This window comes from Ursus maritimus, unplaced genomic scaffold, assembly GCF_017311325.1.
Source record: "Ursus maritimus isolate PB19 unplaced genomic scaffold, ASM1731132v1 scaffold_30, whole genome shotgun sequence".
Lineage (NCBI taxonomy): Eukaryota > Metazoa > Chordata > Mammalia > Carnivora > Ursidae > Ursus > Ursus maritimus.
In genome coordinates this window covers 21958023-21975715 of record NW_024425564.1, presented here as the reverse complement: position 1 = coordinate 21975715, position 17693 = coordinate 21958023, and the positions used below count along the sequence as shown (strand labels likewise).

Here is a 17693-nt window from a genome sequence, read left to right as displayed (position 1 = left end):
CACAGTCCTAATCTTAGAAATCCTCACTAAAGGATCATTTCTAGGACAAGCGTCAATGCAATGTATAATCTCAAATCACAAGTAACTTTCCGTGGTCCTTACTGAAAATAGGTAATTACTAAATAAAATATTAACAGAACACTTTCACATTCCTATAGCTTCAAGCTATACACATCTCATTCTACGTTCTAGACAACTCTGGCAACGAAGACACCATAGAAAATATTACTTACGGTAAACTTTATTTTCATTGATATTTCATTTGACATAATCTCAACGTAGGTCTGTGCTCTAGGATGAGCCAAAGAACAGCAATCCTAAAGCTCTTGTTCTGAGTAGGGCATGGGGTTTTGAGGCCCCCAGTGTTGATACCTAACATTTTACCCCTTGAGACATTACCCAGAGATACAGAAAGAGGCGACAGCATCATGTATAAGAATCAAACTGTATGAGAACATACAAGAAGCAGCTCTTGGGTTACATACCACCCACCTCTTTAAGGTTGTAATGATAATGACTGATTTCTTCTGGAAAATTCAATGTTATTTTTGTTCTGTTAAGTAAAATGTCAGAATATGTGAAAATGCTGCACTTGTTTCTCTTAATACACTAAAAATAGTGGAAGTTTTTAAATTCTTCATGAGTCCAAGCGGGACATGACTACTACTGATGGGGTCTATTCAACACACTAATTCCAAGTTTGGCGACCATCAGCAAACTGTTCAAAAGAAACACATAAACAAAAAATATCAGGTAAAGGACAGAACAGGCACTCGACTATTTTTTCAAGAAACTAAAACTGCAGGTCCTTCACAACTACATGGTGAGGAAACGCCAAGGCAGAGCAGGCACAGGTGAACCTCCATTCCTGGAAGTACCAAAGAAATAACATGCCGAGGGGCAGTTTTGCACGCCACTTGCCTTAAAACTGTACATGTGAATCCGGAGTTCCCAATCTAACAGCCAATAATTCAAAGAGATGAGTAAACTGAAGGCTGGGAAGACCAAGGTCTCTCCAGGGTCACAGAGCTAGTTAATGGTACATTAACAGCCTCCTAGTTCACTGCTCTTGACCTTGGTCTACACGGACTATAAAGCATTATGCTTGACAGCATCATAACTAGGATCAAAGTCAGGTAAGGGATCTTCCTCCAGATGTTTAAAAATTCTGTCCTCAGAGTATCTGTATTATAATTAAGGAATATATTTTTTGTTTAAATAATCTGGTTTGAGTTTTATAACCAAAGGTAATTAGACAGCAGGATTTAATCAAAATTCCCTTTTAGGAAAATGTTCAATGATAAAGGATGCCCAGACAACTCAGAAATATGGAACTCATGCTGAAAGTCGCAGAAAGAGCTGCAGTCATGGCTTTGCATGAAGCTCCTTCCGCTGGAGGCAGGAGCCGGGATGGACCAGATCACAAATGTGAGAGCAAAATCATGAATGCACTTCATTTTGGTGTTAAATCAACTACTGTTTCTGCAGCCTTTCCTATTTGTGTGTAAATTACATCACTTCAGTGATGTCCACCATCAGGCATGTAAAGTAAAATTTTGAATGTACAAAGTCTTAGGGGGCATGAAACTAAACTCCATACTGGTGAAGAACAGCGAGAGAAAAGAAAATACCTGGCACCAGCAATTAAGCCCGCAGGCATAAATTTTCCAGAGTGGTAGAATCTCATTCCCATAATGCCAGCTAAGGTTCCAGATGTAGCTGATGGGAAAGAGAAAAAGAACCAAAGATCATTATATCTTATATGCAGGAGAACCAAAGTCCCACCCCTCTTTCAGGGGCCAGACCCCATCTCATACTATCACCTCCTTCCCCAGGGCTACCCTTGTTCTGTGGGGGTAAGAACAAGTATTGGAACGTACGGCCCTCACTGTATTGAGGGCCAAACGACCTTCCCGGCCTCACCTCCTACCAAAGCCATAGCTTCCTCCCAATTTGCTGCAGGTCTTTTTTTCCTATTCCTTACTGATGTATTTACACTGTAGGCTCTTCTATTCAACATCTGTTAAAATACCTATTATGTGCCATGCACTGCACTAGGGGCTGGAGGACAAAACTATCATTAAAAAAGGTCTTTAGGGGCGCCTGGGTGGCTCAGTCATTAAGCGTCTGCCTTAGGCTCAGGGCGTGATCCCGGAGTCCTGGGATTGAGCCCCACATCAGGATCCTCTGCTGGGAGCCTGCTTCTTCCTCTCCCACTCCCCCTGCTTGTGTTCCCTCTCTCGGCTGTCTCTCTCTCTGTCAAATAAATAAATAAAATCTTAAAAAAAAATAAAAATAATAAAAAAATAAAAAAGGTCTTTAAACAGGGGTGCCTGGGTGGCTCAGGGTCAAGATCCCAGAGTCCTGGGATCAAGCCCTGCATTGGGCTCCCTGCTCAGCGGAGTCTGCTTCTCCCTCTGACCCTCATCCCACTCATGCTTTCTCTCACTCTCAAATAAATAAGTCTTAATTTAAAAAAAAAAAAAAAAAGGTCTGTAAACAGCAGATCCAGCCTATTCTGGAAAATCGGGAAAGGATTTGCTGAGGAAGTGAAGATCAAGCCAAGATCTAAAAAGTAGGTGTGAATGAGCTAAAGGGGGAAGAAAGCACATTCCATGCAGAGGGAATAATACACCCAGGGCCTTGTGGTGAGAGGGAACTGAAGGCTAAAATATGGCTAATGAGGAAAAGGGGCCATACCACAGAGCCTTGACAGCCATACTAGGGATTGTGTTCTTCATCCTCAGAGCAATAAGAAGCCATTAAAAGACATCAGACAGAAGAATACATGAGCAGAATAGAACCGTTGAAACAAAATTCTAGCTGTTCCATGGAGAACAAAATGGAGCGAAACCAGAGCATGTAGGGATACCGAGAAACTTGCTCAGGAATGCAGGAAAAATACAGGGATACCTGGGAAGAGAACAGTGGCCATGGAGATACAGGAGGCAATCTAGGATATGTGCTGGAGGTAGTGTCAATAGGACTTACTGGTGAATGAGATATAAAGATGGAGGGGAGGAGAGCAAGACCCAAATGGATGGAGAACACCAGAAGACCAGTGTATGTGAGGACAAGAGGTCAGGTTTGGGCAGATGCCTTGAGACAACTAATAAAAGATTTCAAGCACGCAACTGTATATGTAAGAGTAAAGCTTGGAGAAGAAATCCGTTTGTGAATCAATGACCTGTTTCAATGGTAATTTAAGGCCTGCGCTCCAATGAGCCAAGCAAGAGGGTATAAAGAATAAAGAAAGAGCCAGGTCTTGAAGCGCCTGGGTGACTCAGTCAGCTAAGCAGCCAACTCTTGATTTCAGCTCAGGTCATGATCTCAGGGTCGTGAGATTGAGCCCCATATCAAGTTTCATGCTCGGCGGGGAGTCTGCTTGGGATTCTCTCCCTCTCCTGCCCTCCTGCCCTTCCCCCTGCTCACTCGAGCTCTTTAATAAATAAGTCTTTAAAAAAAAAAAAAAACAGGTCTTAAGAACTTCAACATTTAATGGCCAAAAAGGAAGATGGGTCAACAAAAGAGAACAAGAAAATAAAAAGGAAAACAAAAGAGTGGAAAATGGATTGGTCCGCTATGCTGAGAAAGCTAACAGGCCACTAGAATGAGGATTAAAAAATGTACATTGCAAGGGTGCCTGGGTGATTCAGTCGGTTAAGCATCCAACTCTTGATTTCGACTCAGGTCATGATCTCAGGGTCCTGGGATTGAGCCCTGAGTCAGGCTCCTCTGTGCTCAGCAGGAAGTCTGCTTGAGACTCTCTCTCCCTCTGCCCCACCCCGTTTGTGCACGCACTGGCGCTCGTGTATGTGTGTGTGCACTTTCTCTCACAGATAAACACAGATCTTCAAAAAAAAAACGAACACTGGATTCTGAAAAATCCAGGTCACTGGCACAATCAGGGAAAGCTATTTCCATGGACAAAGGAGACAAGTACAGAGACTGATGTGGTCGAGAATGTGAAGGGGAGGAAATAAAAACAAGCAGTATAACAGATTGTTTTAGAGAAGTTTCTGAAGGGGGAAGAAGGGCAACAACTGGAGAAGGAAGTGGGGTCACGAGAGGTCCTGTTTTCTTTACTGGGTGAGAGAGGACACATGTGAACACGAGCAGGAGGGATCCATCTACAGGGTGGAATCCAAGTAAGAGATGGCATCTTTGGCAGTGTAACACTCCAGAAGGTCAGGGAGCAGAGACTCAAAGCCTGGGTGGAGGGACAGGCCTTGGAGAGGAGAGAAACAGCACAGCAGAAGGCATGGACGCTGAAGCCCCTCGTGATGAATGCTGCTCTTCTTTAAGTAGGCAATGAACTCATTTGCTGAGAGTGGAGGAATGGAATCAGAAATGGGAAAAAAGAAGTCTGAAAGTCATTCAGGAGCTTGAGTGCGGGAGCTGAGAGGCAGAGCTGAGAGCTGGGCCCCTCCTCCTTCTGCAGCACACCCCATATCAGCCATTGCTGACCTCGCCTGCCTAGCCCATGGCAACTCGTGCAAACTGCTCTGTTAACATGCTTGTTCTCCCCACCACACTTACAATAACCAGAACTATAGGTTTTCCGACTCTGCAGATTTGTGGAGACAGTGAGATGGCCACACTCCTAGTGCAGCGTCTGATACACAGGTGGAGCTCAATAAAAATGCACCCAAAGCCACCCTGATAAGTAGTAATCTTCCCTTCTCAGCACTCCTCACTGTCTGTGCAGCTCACAGGGCACTTCAGCAGCCCCGCAGACTCACGTTTCACGTTAGTCAAGGTAAAGGTTCCTTGAGGCCAAGGCCTATGCCGTACATTTAGCTTAATGCTAAAGGGCTAATAAATGATTTCCAAATGTGAAAAATGCAATAGTGATGCAAACCTAAGCCTGACATGTGATCCTCTGGGAATGCTCAAGCATAGAGTCTTCAGTGGGCAATCAAAATGATTAAGAGACATGTAACTGCCTTGCACAAGTTTATTATTAATTTCATTGGCTAAATCTAAATTCATGAGGCATGAAAACCCTTCCATATTCTGTACACAGAAAATAAACAGACACCAGTACAACTCCCCCACCCCCAATTTTAAAAATTCCCTAGCACTTAGCAGAAGTAATAAAACGGTCTTCATGTGAAGAACCTGTCACATTCCACCAACCCAAAGCCTCTTGGTAAAGTATTCTGGATACATAATTGTATGGGGGAAACAGTGACGCTGACATACCTAGAAACACCCAAATGTTCCTCGGATCCTGAGACAGCTGATAAGCACCTAGGCCTGCTAAACTACCAAAAAGCAGCCCAGCAGCCAGTGACGGGACACTACCTGTAGGGAAGCAAACAGAGTTCTACATTATAATGTCAGACGCTCATTTCATTAACAGAAGTCACAAGATTTCCTCCCCCTACAGAGGAAAACCTCAGAGAGAATTTCTCTCAACACAGCTCATAACCAAGGAGCCCTCAAGCAGGAAAATGTTTTGGGGAATTTGCTACTTTACAGAGAAGACAGGGTAATATCACAGTAATCCTCTCTTTTTTAATAGACAGACACATCCATCTAGGGCAAAAAGAAGGGCTCCTAACCAGGCCTACCTTTCAAAGGCTGGAAGTGTCCCCAGGCAGGACCTCAGGCAAATCCCCAAAGGAGAGGGAAACAGGAGCAGTGAGTTTAAAATAAAAACAAAAACAAAAAACTGGAGAATAGGGGCGCCTGGGTAGCGCAGTCGTTAAAGCGTCTGCCTTCGGCTCAGGGCGTGATCCTGGCGTACCGGGATCGAGTCCCACATCAGGCTCCTCCGCTATGAGCCTGCTTCTTCCTCTCCCACTCCCTCTGCTGTGTTCCCTCTCTCGCTGGCTGTCTCTCTGTCACATAAATAAATAAAATCTAAAAAAAAAAAAAAAACAAAAAAAAAAACTGGAGAATAAAAATTCTGGTGTGTGTGTGTCGGGGTGGGGATGCAGGCTAGAAGGAGGTAGAAACAGCACCTTTACTGACAGACCTGTCTGAAGAGGGGACTTCAAAAAATGAGAATGTAAAGACAAGAGGTTTCTTCCTATTTAGCACAGAGATACTCTGGGGTCAAGCTAATGTGTGGTAGTCAAAGATAACAGCGACCTACTACCACCCCTGCCCAGCAGCTTTAGATAAAAAAGCCAGGAACAAGTGAATAGACAAGAAGCCTGCCTTAAGTCAACCAGATAATGGAAAAGCAAGTGCAGGAGCAGCTATGGGACTGACAATAACCCTGCACTCAAGCTAGTGGGTTTAAACAAGTCAAACAAGACTGCACTTTGGGGACCCTGGGGACTCACTCTTTACCAGCAACAATGTGAAAATCTTAGGAGGTTAAGTCGCTACAAGCCATACCTGCTTTTGCATAGCCAATGATCCCACCAGAAGCAACCAATGCTGCATAGCCAAAGCCAATCCAATGTAAAGGCACTCTGAAAAGGAAAGAGTAAGAAATCAGCGCCAACCATGGCTAAAAAATAAAAAAACAATCACAGGATGGGACTAAAACGTCATCATCCAGAACAGTCCTATCACTGTACAAATGAACATAAATCCCAGAGGTTAGATGACGTGCCCTAGTCAGTGAAAGAGCCGGGACTCAAACCCAGGTCCCTGGCCTACATGTCCATCCTCCCATACCCTATGCTGCCCAACAGTCTATTCCTATGGCCCTTTTCAGATAAGAAAAGAAGCTTTGGTTTTGAGAAGTTGCTGGCTATTCCTCTCCCATTCACTGTACTTACAGTGGGCCAGAGTCCTTTTGCATTGTTCTTTTTCACTGTGACCAGACACAAGAGTACACCAGGCCGGCACCTGTGAAGGAAGGGCTGAATGAGAGGTGGTTAACTGCATGGCTCTCTAGCAGTCAGAAGGAAGTGGACCCAAGTTCCAGCTCCACCCCTTACTTGCTAAGAAGTAACGAGCAAGCTACCAACCTGTCCTAGCCTCAGCTTCCCTCACTGTACCATGAGGATAAGAATGGTACAAATTTCCTAGGGCTCCTGTGAGCATTAAATGGGGTAATAAGTAAAAAGTGTTTAGCACGTAGTAAATGCTGAGAAGATACTAACCGTTTTGGTAATAACTTCCATTCTAACACAGGCCTACAGGAAACTGAACGCAATTCACTGATCAGGTCTGTACAGGTAATGAGTTTACCTTTATGTCAGCTAACCAACTTATTACTAAATCAGAAACTAAATATCCCCTTAATTTGACTATTTAATTGCCCCTTTCTGCCCTTGCTCAAAGAATTCAATTACAGTAATAGTCAATACCTTGCAAAACTTTGGCTATTTACTTTTGCATCAAATCATTGATCTTTAGACTAAGATCGGTGAGGGGGTAAAATACTGGAAAGCCCAAGTCATAATTAACGTAGGACACTTCGCTCTTTGCGAAGTAGGGTGTAACTCCTATTTTCTTAAAGAAATGCATTTGGTATCCAATAAGGTTTAGCTTGAAAGCAATTCATACCCGTTTTGTTTTAAATTTTTAATTGTCGGGCAGCGGGGTGCTTGGAATTGTGCCAGTCATTATTTCCAAGTAGCACCGAGTTACTGAGACTTTCAAGGAGCTGGAGCAATAAAATCCCCAGGAAACTGATCACCACTACGCTACATCTGTAAGCATTTGTCTCAAGAGCTCAGGGATCCTGCAAGATTCACAATCTATTTTAAGGTCTATTTTAAGGAAAGCACAAAAATGCGCGACTAGAAAGGCACTATGACGCAGCTTAACGCTCCTGACTGGATCTGGGGGAAGAAGAGTGGGCGGCAGCAAAGCCTCTTATGTAATCCCCAAAAGTAAAAAAGGTATAGAATAATAATTCCCAAGTACCGAACCGCTTTGCCGTAGGTCTGCACGGGTCGACAAGAGCACACAAGCCGTAAGGCGGACAGACGAAGTCCCGCCGGAAACGTCGTCGCACGCACTGCGTCCCGAGGACAAGGCGGAACGTGGGGCGGGGCGGAGCCTGCTGCCGGGCTTGAGGGGTGGAGTCGCGCCGTGCGCATGCGTCGCGGGGACTGGAAAGGCATGGGCGGGGTTTGAGGGGAGGAGTCACAGCGTGCGCATGCGTCCCGGAGGCGGGGCGCATGGGGCGGGGCATGGGGCGGGGCATGGGGCGGGGCATGGGGCGGGGCATGGGGCGGGGCATGGGGCGGGGCATGGGGCGGGGCATGGGGCGGGGCATGGGGCGGGGCATGGGGCGGGGAATCGCCCTGAGCCCCGTGAGGCCGTATGCAGCCGGTCCCACAGGGCTGTCCAGCTTTGAACGTCGGCTCTCCAAAAGCCTGCCAGAAACCCAGAATTTAAGTCGGGCCTTGCAAGAGGCATCGAGAGCACGGATCCCAGAGAAGAGCATCTGAGGATGGATTCTGAAAGACCCTATTAATGGAGGGATTTGTGGTTCACCTGGTGTAAACCAGAGGCATGCCATCTGGGAGGATTGTCACTCTAGCCCAGATCACGTTTTTTGCCTACAATGGTAACAACCACTTTCTTACTGCAGAGATGGTGGCCGCAAGCCAGGGTGTTTACTTTAGGGTGTTCACTTGAGCAGCATCTTAAAGGAGGAGAGAGGGTAAGTTAAATATAATTTCCTACAACCTCTCTGTCCCCCAGTGTCCACAAAATATTATCCCCATTCCCACTACAGATCTGCTTTTCTTCCTTGCGTTTCTTGCAGGACCACTCAGTTGCTGTACACCAAAATTTGTGTTTATCCTTGATGTCTCTCTCTCCTTAACCTCCTATAAGAATCAACATAGATAAATCTTATAAATACAATCTTGACTGAAAGAAGGAAATTGCAGTTCACACATACCCCCAAAGAAAAACTTTCCAGTTGCAGCAGTTCCTGCCTTTGAGATAACAAAACTGAATCTTGTGTTTACCATAACTGATTGTAACCAGGGAAAGCAGATAACAACCAAGAAGAATTTGAGTAATTCCAGTATGCCAGACCCTCACTGAATTACAGGAAGACGTTAAACAACCAACAATGGCACTTAAATCCAGCTCGGAATGGCTGTAGGGATGCGTTCCTCCCTATGCAGGGGTAAACTTAAACCTTAGTTACAACCACTGTGATCTTACCCCTGTCCTTTAGACAAAGAAATTGAACCACAGAGAATTAAGTAAATTTCCTACAATCCTAGTCCTTGCTGGAGCTGTTATTTGAAGTAAGGTCTGTCTTTCAAAACCTACATCCTTAACTTCACATTACGTTGCCTCTGTGTCATTCCTCAACCAAAACACACAGCATTTCTGTGTGTGCAGTTCCACAGTTTATCGTAAAGTAAGTTGGTCTCTGCTCTGTTTCAGTTACAGAGTAAATCAAATCAATGATTTGCATTCAGTAATGTTTCTAGTTGGCATTAACATATTTTAGGAAATAGCTCAGCTCTAAACTAGGAGCCCACTGAATTAATTACTGGAACCCTGAACCACAAATGTGTCAATGGAGTGTGACCAAGATTGTATAAGGGACAAGTTTTTAGTCTCTGGCACTGGGGTTTATCAGTAGGTTGTTTTGTTTTGTTTTTTTTTTTTCTAAAGATTTTATTTATTCGACAGAGAGAGAGACAGACAGTGAGAGGGAACACAAGGAGGGGGAGTGGGAGAGGAAGAAGCAGGCTCCCAGCGGAAGAGCCTGACGTGGGGCTCAATCCCAGAACGTTAGGATCACGCCCTGAGCTGAAGGCAGACGCTTAACGACTGAGCCACCCAGGCGCCCCGTTTGTTTGAGTTTTTGTTTGTTTCACAGAGGCCTAGAGTCAGGATTATGTTTGGTAGACACAAATGTATTCACACAAATAACCAGAGCGGTAAAGACCATCTGCCACAACAGATTGTGGAAAAGGAATTGTGCTTCAATTTCAGCATTATTCTATCATTTTTGGAACCTTGTGTATGTGACTTAACACATTAAGAAACCCCCAAACAAAAATGTCGAAAACAAATTCCTGGTTGCAGTGTTTCACCTAATGTCTATTGAGTATCCACAATACAATTTCTAGGTCTTTAGGATAGATTTTATAGCTTTGAAGAGCAGCTTCATCCATTCAAAAAACCTTTCGCCAAGTTCCATTAATAAATTTCTCCAGCTTAATTAATAAATGAGATTATGAAAAAATACTGCCTGTGTTCTCAACCAAACCTATCTACCACATGCTTCTGGGACCTCATATGTTAGAGCCATAATAGTAGCAGAAAAAACATGAAGTTTACTAATTATATGCCAGACACTATATGAAGTGCTTTACATAGATGCACTCATTTCATCTTCATACTAACCCTATGCACTAGAGACTATTATTATCTCTTGCTTTTACACACAGAGGAAATTAAAAGAGAAAGAGGTTATCTAACTGGGAGAAGGCCACACAGTTCATACACGACGGAGCTGCCCTAACTCCTTTAGTCTGTTCTCAATACAGTAACCAGAACACTCCTGTAACAAGTGAATGTTGTCATTCCTATGCTCAAAACTCTCCAGCGGCCCCCTTTCTCAGGCAACAGCCTGTAAAGTCCTACACATCTACCTCCCAGCCCTCAGCTCACTTTCATCTCCCCTTTGTTCATGCTGCTTTAGCCTCCTTGTTCCCACCTCTGAGCACCTGCACCTGCTGCTTCATCTGCCCAGAACTTCCCAGATAATCTCCCAGGTCACTACCTTGTCTCCTTTATGTCTTTATTCAAAGTCACCTTCTCAGTGAGGCCTTCCTGGATCATCTTGTTTAATATTGCAACGCATAGAGGCGCCTGGGTAGCTCAGTCAGTTAAGTCAAACCTTGGCTTAGGTTGTGATCTCAGGGTCCTGGGATGGAGCCCCAAGTCGGGCTCTGTGCTGAATGCAGAGTGTTCTTTTCCCTCTCCTTCTGCCCCTCCCCCTGCTCGTGCTGTCTCTCTCAAATAAATAAAATCTTCTAAAGTAAAATAAGATTGCAACACATGTGTACTTCCCACCACAGCTTTTTTTCTCCCTGGCACTTACCTGCATATTGAGTGCTGTATAACTTACTAATTGTAAAATCAACTCCCCACCCTGGCATGTAAGTTCCTAGAGAATGAGGGTGTTTATGCAGCACTTAGAATAGTGCTTGGCATGCAGTGGATTCTCAATAAGCACGTGTTGAATGAGCAGATGTGCAGTGAGAGTACAGGCTGGTCTGCAGAAAGAAGGATGAAGACAGCATGCAGAGAGGAGACGAGAGGGAGAGAGTGCCCTGACCACAACCGGTCCCTTTCTGAGCTCTGGTTCTCCTCCTACCCCAGCTTCTGTCAGACGCACCTGTGTCTGTTACAAATCCATCCCCATGCCGTCTGTTGAAGTTTGGAATAGCCAGAGTTGCTTTTTGTTTCTTGCAGTTTGAAGTCTCTCTTAGCTGAGATAGCACCCCATTTCTTCTGGCAAAAATGCCTTTTTATCTTTGTCTAAAAACTCAATCTCATTTTTTATTAAAGTCATCGGTCAAGCTGCCCCTGACTATCCTAGGCCATTACATGTGTTCTGTGAAAGGGAGGTGTATGCTAAACGACCACCAAAGGCCAAAGGAGTCATAAAACCAAAGAGGAAGGCTGACAAGTCTAGCTTGGCTTATTATTAGGCGGAGTGTTTTTTTGGCTGCCACAATACAAGTAGACTTGCGTGTGTCTCCTATCTCCTGCACAGATCAAGGATGTTATACCCTGAGGGTATACTTAAGGAAAGAATGGAGGGACCCGTGCTCAAGAAGGTTTCGGATCACAGAACTTCAGTCATCATGGCGGATTTGTCCAAGATAGAATTAGTGTGGTTCATGAAACCCGTCATTATTTACCAAAACTTTTGTCCTTTGGGGATCCTGTCCTTTTGTCCTTAGGGATCACACTTTTCCTTTCAGCCCCCAGATTCTAAGGTAGTGCCTGGCACATGGTGAACACTGAATACATGGCTACTGAATAACCAAAGAGGGGGGGTATCTAGGTAACATGGCACAGTCTAAATTAGGAAAGAATGAATTTGTGATGAGAATCTGCTCAGACACAAGTATCAAAGTAGATAATTCAACATTTGGACGGTGAAGACTATATGCAGACTATACATTTCTACGTGGAAAAAAGAAACAACATGAACATGAATTCCCCCAAATAAATTATATAGTTTTATATGACCTGTTGTCAATGTAATGGCTTCCAAGGATACTACCAGGTAAGTTCTGCCAGAGGTCACCGAGCAGAGAAGCTCTTAGACTAACCTAAAATGCTTGAATCACATGGTTTATTAAATCAATTTATAACATGAGGAGAGAGGTGGTTCAAGATGGTGGCATAGGAAGACTGCACTCACCTTGTCCCATGGACACACTGAATCTACACCTATACATAGAGAATTACTTCTGAAGAACAAATGTTGATTGAACAGCTTCTGCACAACAAACAGACCACATACAGAGAGTAGAAGAGACAAAGAGTGGTAACAATGGGACCCCACCATCAAAGCAACAATCTACAGCAGGGATTAATGACACTGAGGAACCCACATGTGGATTTCCTCATCCTTGGGGCACAGCAAAAAAATCCAGCAGTTTGGGCCCTTGGGTGGCTCAGTTGGTTTTGTCTGCCTTCAGCTCAACTCATGATCCCAGGGTCCCGGGATCGAGCCCCACATCAGGCTCCCCACTCTCTCCCTCTTCCTCTGCCCTTCCCCCACTTCTTGTACTTGCACTCTGTCCCACACTCTCTAATAAATAAAAATCTTAAAAAAAAAAACAGCAGTTTAAAGGCAACTAAATTATTAAGTAAAGGAAATCCATTTATTAACCCTAGAGTGTCTACCAAATAGTGAGAACTACTGGAACTCTCTGGGGTTGAAGGTGCCAGTGAGAGCCATGGTTTACATTTCCCCTCCACCTGGATAGCATGGAAGGGAGTGGGGGCCAGGTACTCTAGCTGGCCTGCTTGGGCTGCTCCAATGAGTCCTGGACTCCTAACACACCAACTCCAGCTGTCCACCAAGGTGGCCCCAGCACAGTGTGCTCTGGGACCCCACAGACCTGCACCTGACTCAGCATTTCACCAGAAATGACCTGATACCTCATGCACTGGGACACTCCCAACCAGCACCTGCTCCAACTCAGCCATCCCACCAGGGGTGTCAAGGCACAGAACATCCCAGGATTCCCAACCCTTGCCGGCTCCAGCTCCGGCCATCCAGCCACAGCAACCCCAGCACAGAACACTTTGGGATCCTCTGTTGCATACTGTTCCAGGTCCGGCAATCCTGCCAGTGCAATCTGCAATCACTACAGCTCCAACTGTCCTGCCAGGGTAGCAGTGACACAGAGTACCCCAGGATTCGCTGGCCTGCCACCTGCTCCAGCTGGCCAGCCAAAGCCACCAGGCACAGGCAGCCTACAGAGGGGACATTGCTACACACATAGCCATTCCTTCAGGACCAAGACAAGTAGTTTTGCCTAATTCATAGAAAGAAACACAGAAAGTCAAACAAAATGAGAACACAGAAGAAAATGTTCCAATAAAAGAAGATAAACCCCCAAGGGGAAAACCCTCATGAAATAGAGATAATTTACCTAATAAAGAGTTCAAAGTAATGGTCATAAAGATGCTCACCAAACTTGGGAGAAGAGTAGAAGAACACAGTGAGAACTTCAACAGAGTTAGAAAATATAGGAAAGAACCAAAGAGAAGTCACAGAACTGAAGGTTACAATAACAGAACTGAAAAATACACTATAGGGAATCAACAGCAGACTAAAAGATACAGAACAGAAATCTTTAAGACAGAATAGTGGAAATCACTACTCTGAATCAGAACTGCAAAAAGAAAAGAATTTTTAAAAATGAGAATAAGCGACCTCTGGGACAACATCACATGTACTAACATTCACATTATAGCGGTCCCAGAAAAAGGACAGAAAGGGGTAGAAACTTATTTGAAGAAATAATGGTTAAAAATTTCCCTAACACTTGGGGAACTGACACCAAGGTACAGGAATCCCAGAGAGTCCCAAACAAGATGAACCCAAAGAGATCCATGACAGGATATATTATAATTAAAATGGCAAAATGCTAAAGAGAAAATCTTAAAAGCAGCAAGAGAAAAACAAAGTCACATACAAAGAAAACCCGTAAGGCTATCAGCTAAGTTCTCAGCAGAAACTTTGCAGGCCAGAAGAATGTGGCATGATATATTCAAAGTGCTAAAAGGACAAAAAACAAACAAAAACAAAAACAAAAAAACCCTACAACCAAGAATACTCTATCCGGCAAATTATCATTCAGAATTGAAGGAGAGACAAAGAGCTTCCCAGACAAGCAAAAGCTAAAGGAGTTCATCACCACTAAACCAGCATTGCAAGAAATGTTAAAGGGTCTTCTTTAAGTGGAAAAGCAATGGTCATAACTAGAAATAAGAAAATACGTGGGTGAAAAAAGCCTCAGTGATAAAGGCAAATATACTGTAAAGGCAGTAAATCAGCCACTTAAAAAATAAGAAGGTTAAAAGAAAAAATAGTAAAATCAACTATAACCACAAGAGTTAAGGGATACACACACAAAATAAAAAGATGTAAAATAAGGCATCAAAAACATAAAACGGGGCTGAGGGGAGTACAAATGTTGTTACAATGTGTTAGAACTTAAGTGACTATCAGCTTAAAAAATGTGTGTGTGTGTGTGTGTGTGTGTGTGTGCTCGTGAATATATAGGAACCTCATAGTAACCACAAAACAAAATCCTATGACAAACAAAAAACAGAGAAGGAATCCAAGGATAACACTAAAGAAAACCATCAAACCACAAAAGCAACAAAATAACAAAGGAACAGAGAACGCAAAAAAAAAAAAAAAAAAAAAAAAAAAAAAAAGCACAAAACAGTTAACAAAATGGCACTCATATCAATATTTACTTTCATTAGTTACTTTAAATGTAAATGGTCTGAATGCTAAATACTGAAGCAGAACAGAACTGGAGAACTGATGCTATCCAACTTCAAGACTTCCTTTGCCACTGTAATCAAGACACTATAGTATTGGCAAAATACAAAACAAAAAACACACCCAAAACAGATCACTGGAACAGAATAGAGAGCCCAGAAACAGACCACCATCTAGACTCTTAAACAGCACATTAGGGATGCTGACCCTCCATATAGTTAAAAATCGGAGTATTAACTTTTGACTCCCCTCAAAGTTAGCTAAAAGTCTACTACTGATCAGAAGCCTTACTGATAACACAGTTGATCGACACATATTTTGTATATGTTATATACTGTCTTCCTACAATGAGCTAGCAAAAATGTTCAGAGAATCATAAGAGAAAAAACATTTACAATACTGTACTGTATTTATCAAAAAAATCTGTACGTGGACCCATACAGTTCAAACCCATGTCGTCCAAGGGTCAAATGTACAATCAACTGATCTTTGACAAAGGAACAGAGGCAATAAAACAAAGACAGTCTCTTCAACAAATGGTGCTGGAACAACTGAACAGCCACACGCAAAAAAAAAAAAAAAAAAAAAATATCTGGACACGGACCTAACACCTATCACAAAAATTAACTCCGGATGGATCACAGACCCAAATGTAAAATGCAAAACAAAAAACTGCTACAAAGAAACCTAAGAGAAAACTTAGATGACATTTGGATATAACAAAGCCTTTTAAGATACATCAACACATGACCCATGAAAGAAATAATTGATAAGCTAGACTTCATTAAAATTTAAAACTTCTGCAAAAGATATTATCAAGAGAATGAGAAGACAAGCCAGAGACAGGGAAAAAAATATTTGCAAAAGACATCTGACAAAGGACTGCTATCAAAAATACTCAAACAGTAAGAAAACAATTTTATGGCCAAATACCTTGACACCTTACCCAAGATATACAGATGGCACATAAGCATATGGAAAGATGCTCCACATATGTCCTCAGCGAGATGCAAATTAAAATGGGATACTGCTACACACAAGATTAGCCAAAATCCAGAACGCTGACAACACCTAGTGCTGGGCGACGGTGTGGAGCAACAGGGACACTCAGACATGGATGGTAGGAATGAAAAATTGTACAGCCACTTTGGATGACAGTGTGGTAGTTTCTTACAAAAGTACACATACTCTTACCGTACAGCCCATCAATCACACTACTTCGTATTTACCCAAAGGAGTTGAAAACATGTCCATCCAAAAACCTACACATGGATGTTTACAGCAACTTCCTAATTGCCAAAACTGGGAGGCAACCAGGATGTCCTCCAGTAGGTGAAGGGTAAACTGTGGTACATACAGACAATGGAATGCTATTGAGCATTAAAAAGAAATGAGCCATCAAGCCATGAAAAGACATAGAAAAAACTTAATGCAGATTACCAAGTGAAAGAAGTCAATCTGATGATATACACAACTAATGAATCATCGAGCCTTACATCGAAAACCGGGGATGTACTGTATGGTGACTAACATAATATAATAAAAAATCATTATAAAAAAAAAAAAAGAAGTCAATCTGAAAAGGCTACAATACTCTGATTCTAACTACATGACATTCTGGAAAAGGCAAAACTATGGAGGCAATAAAAAGATCAGTGATTATGGGAAGACCGGTAGGGTAGAGACAAATAGGCAGAACACAAGAGTCGTTTTGGGGCAGTGGAAATACTCTGTGGATTATACTAATATGTTCATTATACATTTGTCCCCTACAATGTACAACACCAAGAGTGATCCCTAAGGTAAATTATCAACTTTGGGTGATTATGATACACCTATGCAGGTTCATCCTTGGTAAAAAGGGTACCATTCTTAGGAGTGACATTGATCATAGGGGAGGCTGTGCATGTGTAGAGGCAGGGGGTATATGGGATATCTCTGCATTCCTCTCAATTTTGTTATAAACCTCAAACTGCTCTACACAGTATTAAAACAAAAACATAACAAAAACCCAAAACCATGATCATCTTTGCTTGTAGGCCTGAAGTTAACGAAGAGGTGGACTGACATGTCGGGACACAGAATTTGGCTCATTTCCTAGATGAGTTCCTTCCTGTGAAGGGAGTGGCAATTCCAGTATCCAAATGTTAGAGATCTCATTGTGCCTGAACAGGAGGGATTCCCTGTTGGCCTCAGGTATTTCTGGTCAGCTAATTCAAATCTACGAATCCTCTATTAATGTGTCTTTTCAAAATGCCCAGGAATCTACTGAGGAATAAAATAAGAGATGACAAGATTATAATCAACAGGCTGAATTTAAGACTATCTTTGTTAGATTAACTGAGTTTTTTTCTTGGCCTGAAACAGATGAAAAAAACCCTGAAAACGTAATTTTCTGACCCTTCACTTATCTTGTCATCCACAGCTAGGAAGCAGAATAGTTTAACAAGGTTTGGTAATCTAATAACTTTCTATGCACACAGCCCTAAGTTTAAGCATATGCTTTATACATACATGTATTATGTGTCCATGATTTTTAAGTGTGTCTTAATATGCCCATTGGTATGAGAATCTTTTTATACCTTTGTTATCAAAATGAAAAATCCTGCATTGAAATTACTAGAACCATTTGAAGAAGCCAAAGTAAGGCAATTTTATCATACTTTCCCCATTTAGGAGGAAAACCTGAAAAACAACTCTCACCCATCTCTGGTAAAGAATGTGTTCAAAACTGTGTGCACCTTAAACTACAACA

At 42.8% G+C, this 17693-nt stretch overlaps 1 protein-coding gene across 3 annotated transcripts; it reads right to left on the bottom strand.

The window, feature by feature from the left end:
- Positions 1 to 225: 225 nt before the first annotated feature.
- Positions 226 to 7989, bottom strand: LOC103664923 (transmembrane protein 14C). Of its 3 annotated transcripts, none has more exons than XM_008692819.2 (6): positions 7837 to 7989; positions 6741 to 6810; positions 6352 to 6428; positions 5206 to 5307; positions 1632 to 1719; positions 226 to 718 (listed from the first exon to the last, which is right to left on the bottom strand). In XM_008692819.2, exons 2-6 carry the CDS (start codon positions 6761 to 6763, stop codon positions 664 to 666), a joined length of 345 nt encoding a protein of 114 aa, XP_008691041.1. In that variant the 5' UTR covers positions 6764 to 6810; positions 7837 to 7989; the 3' UTR covers positions 226 to 663. The 3 variants fall into 3 exon arrangements, with proteins under 3 accessions (XP_008691041.1, XP_008691042.1, XP_040500974.1); XM_008692820.2 differs by having other exon boundaries at positions 6741 to 6824; positions 7837 to 7975; XM_040645040.1 differs by having other exon boundaries at positions 7842 to 7965.
- Between the last annotated feature and the right edge of the window lie 9704 nt (positions 7990 to 17693).

Coding starts and splice junctions, on each gene's coding strand:
- LOC103664923 (XM_008692819.2), bottom strand. CDS start 6,763: ATGCAAAAGGACTCTGGCCCACT. Junction 6,429..6,740: donor CAAAAGGACTCTGGCCCACT/GTAAGTACAGTG, acceptor TTTCCTTTTCAG/AGTGCCTTTACATTGGATTG. Junction 1,720..5,205: donor GAACATTTGGGTGTTTCTAG/GTATGTCAGCGT, acceptor CTTTCCCATCAG/CTACATCTGGAACCTTAGCT.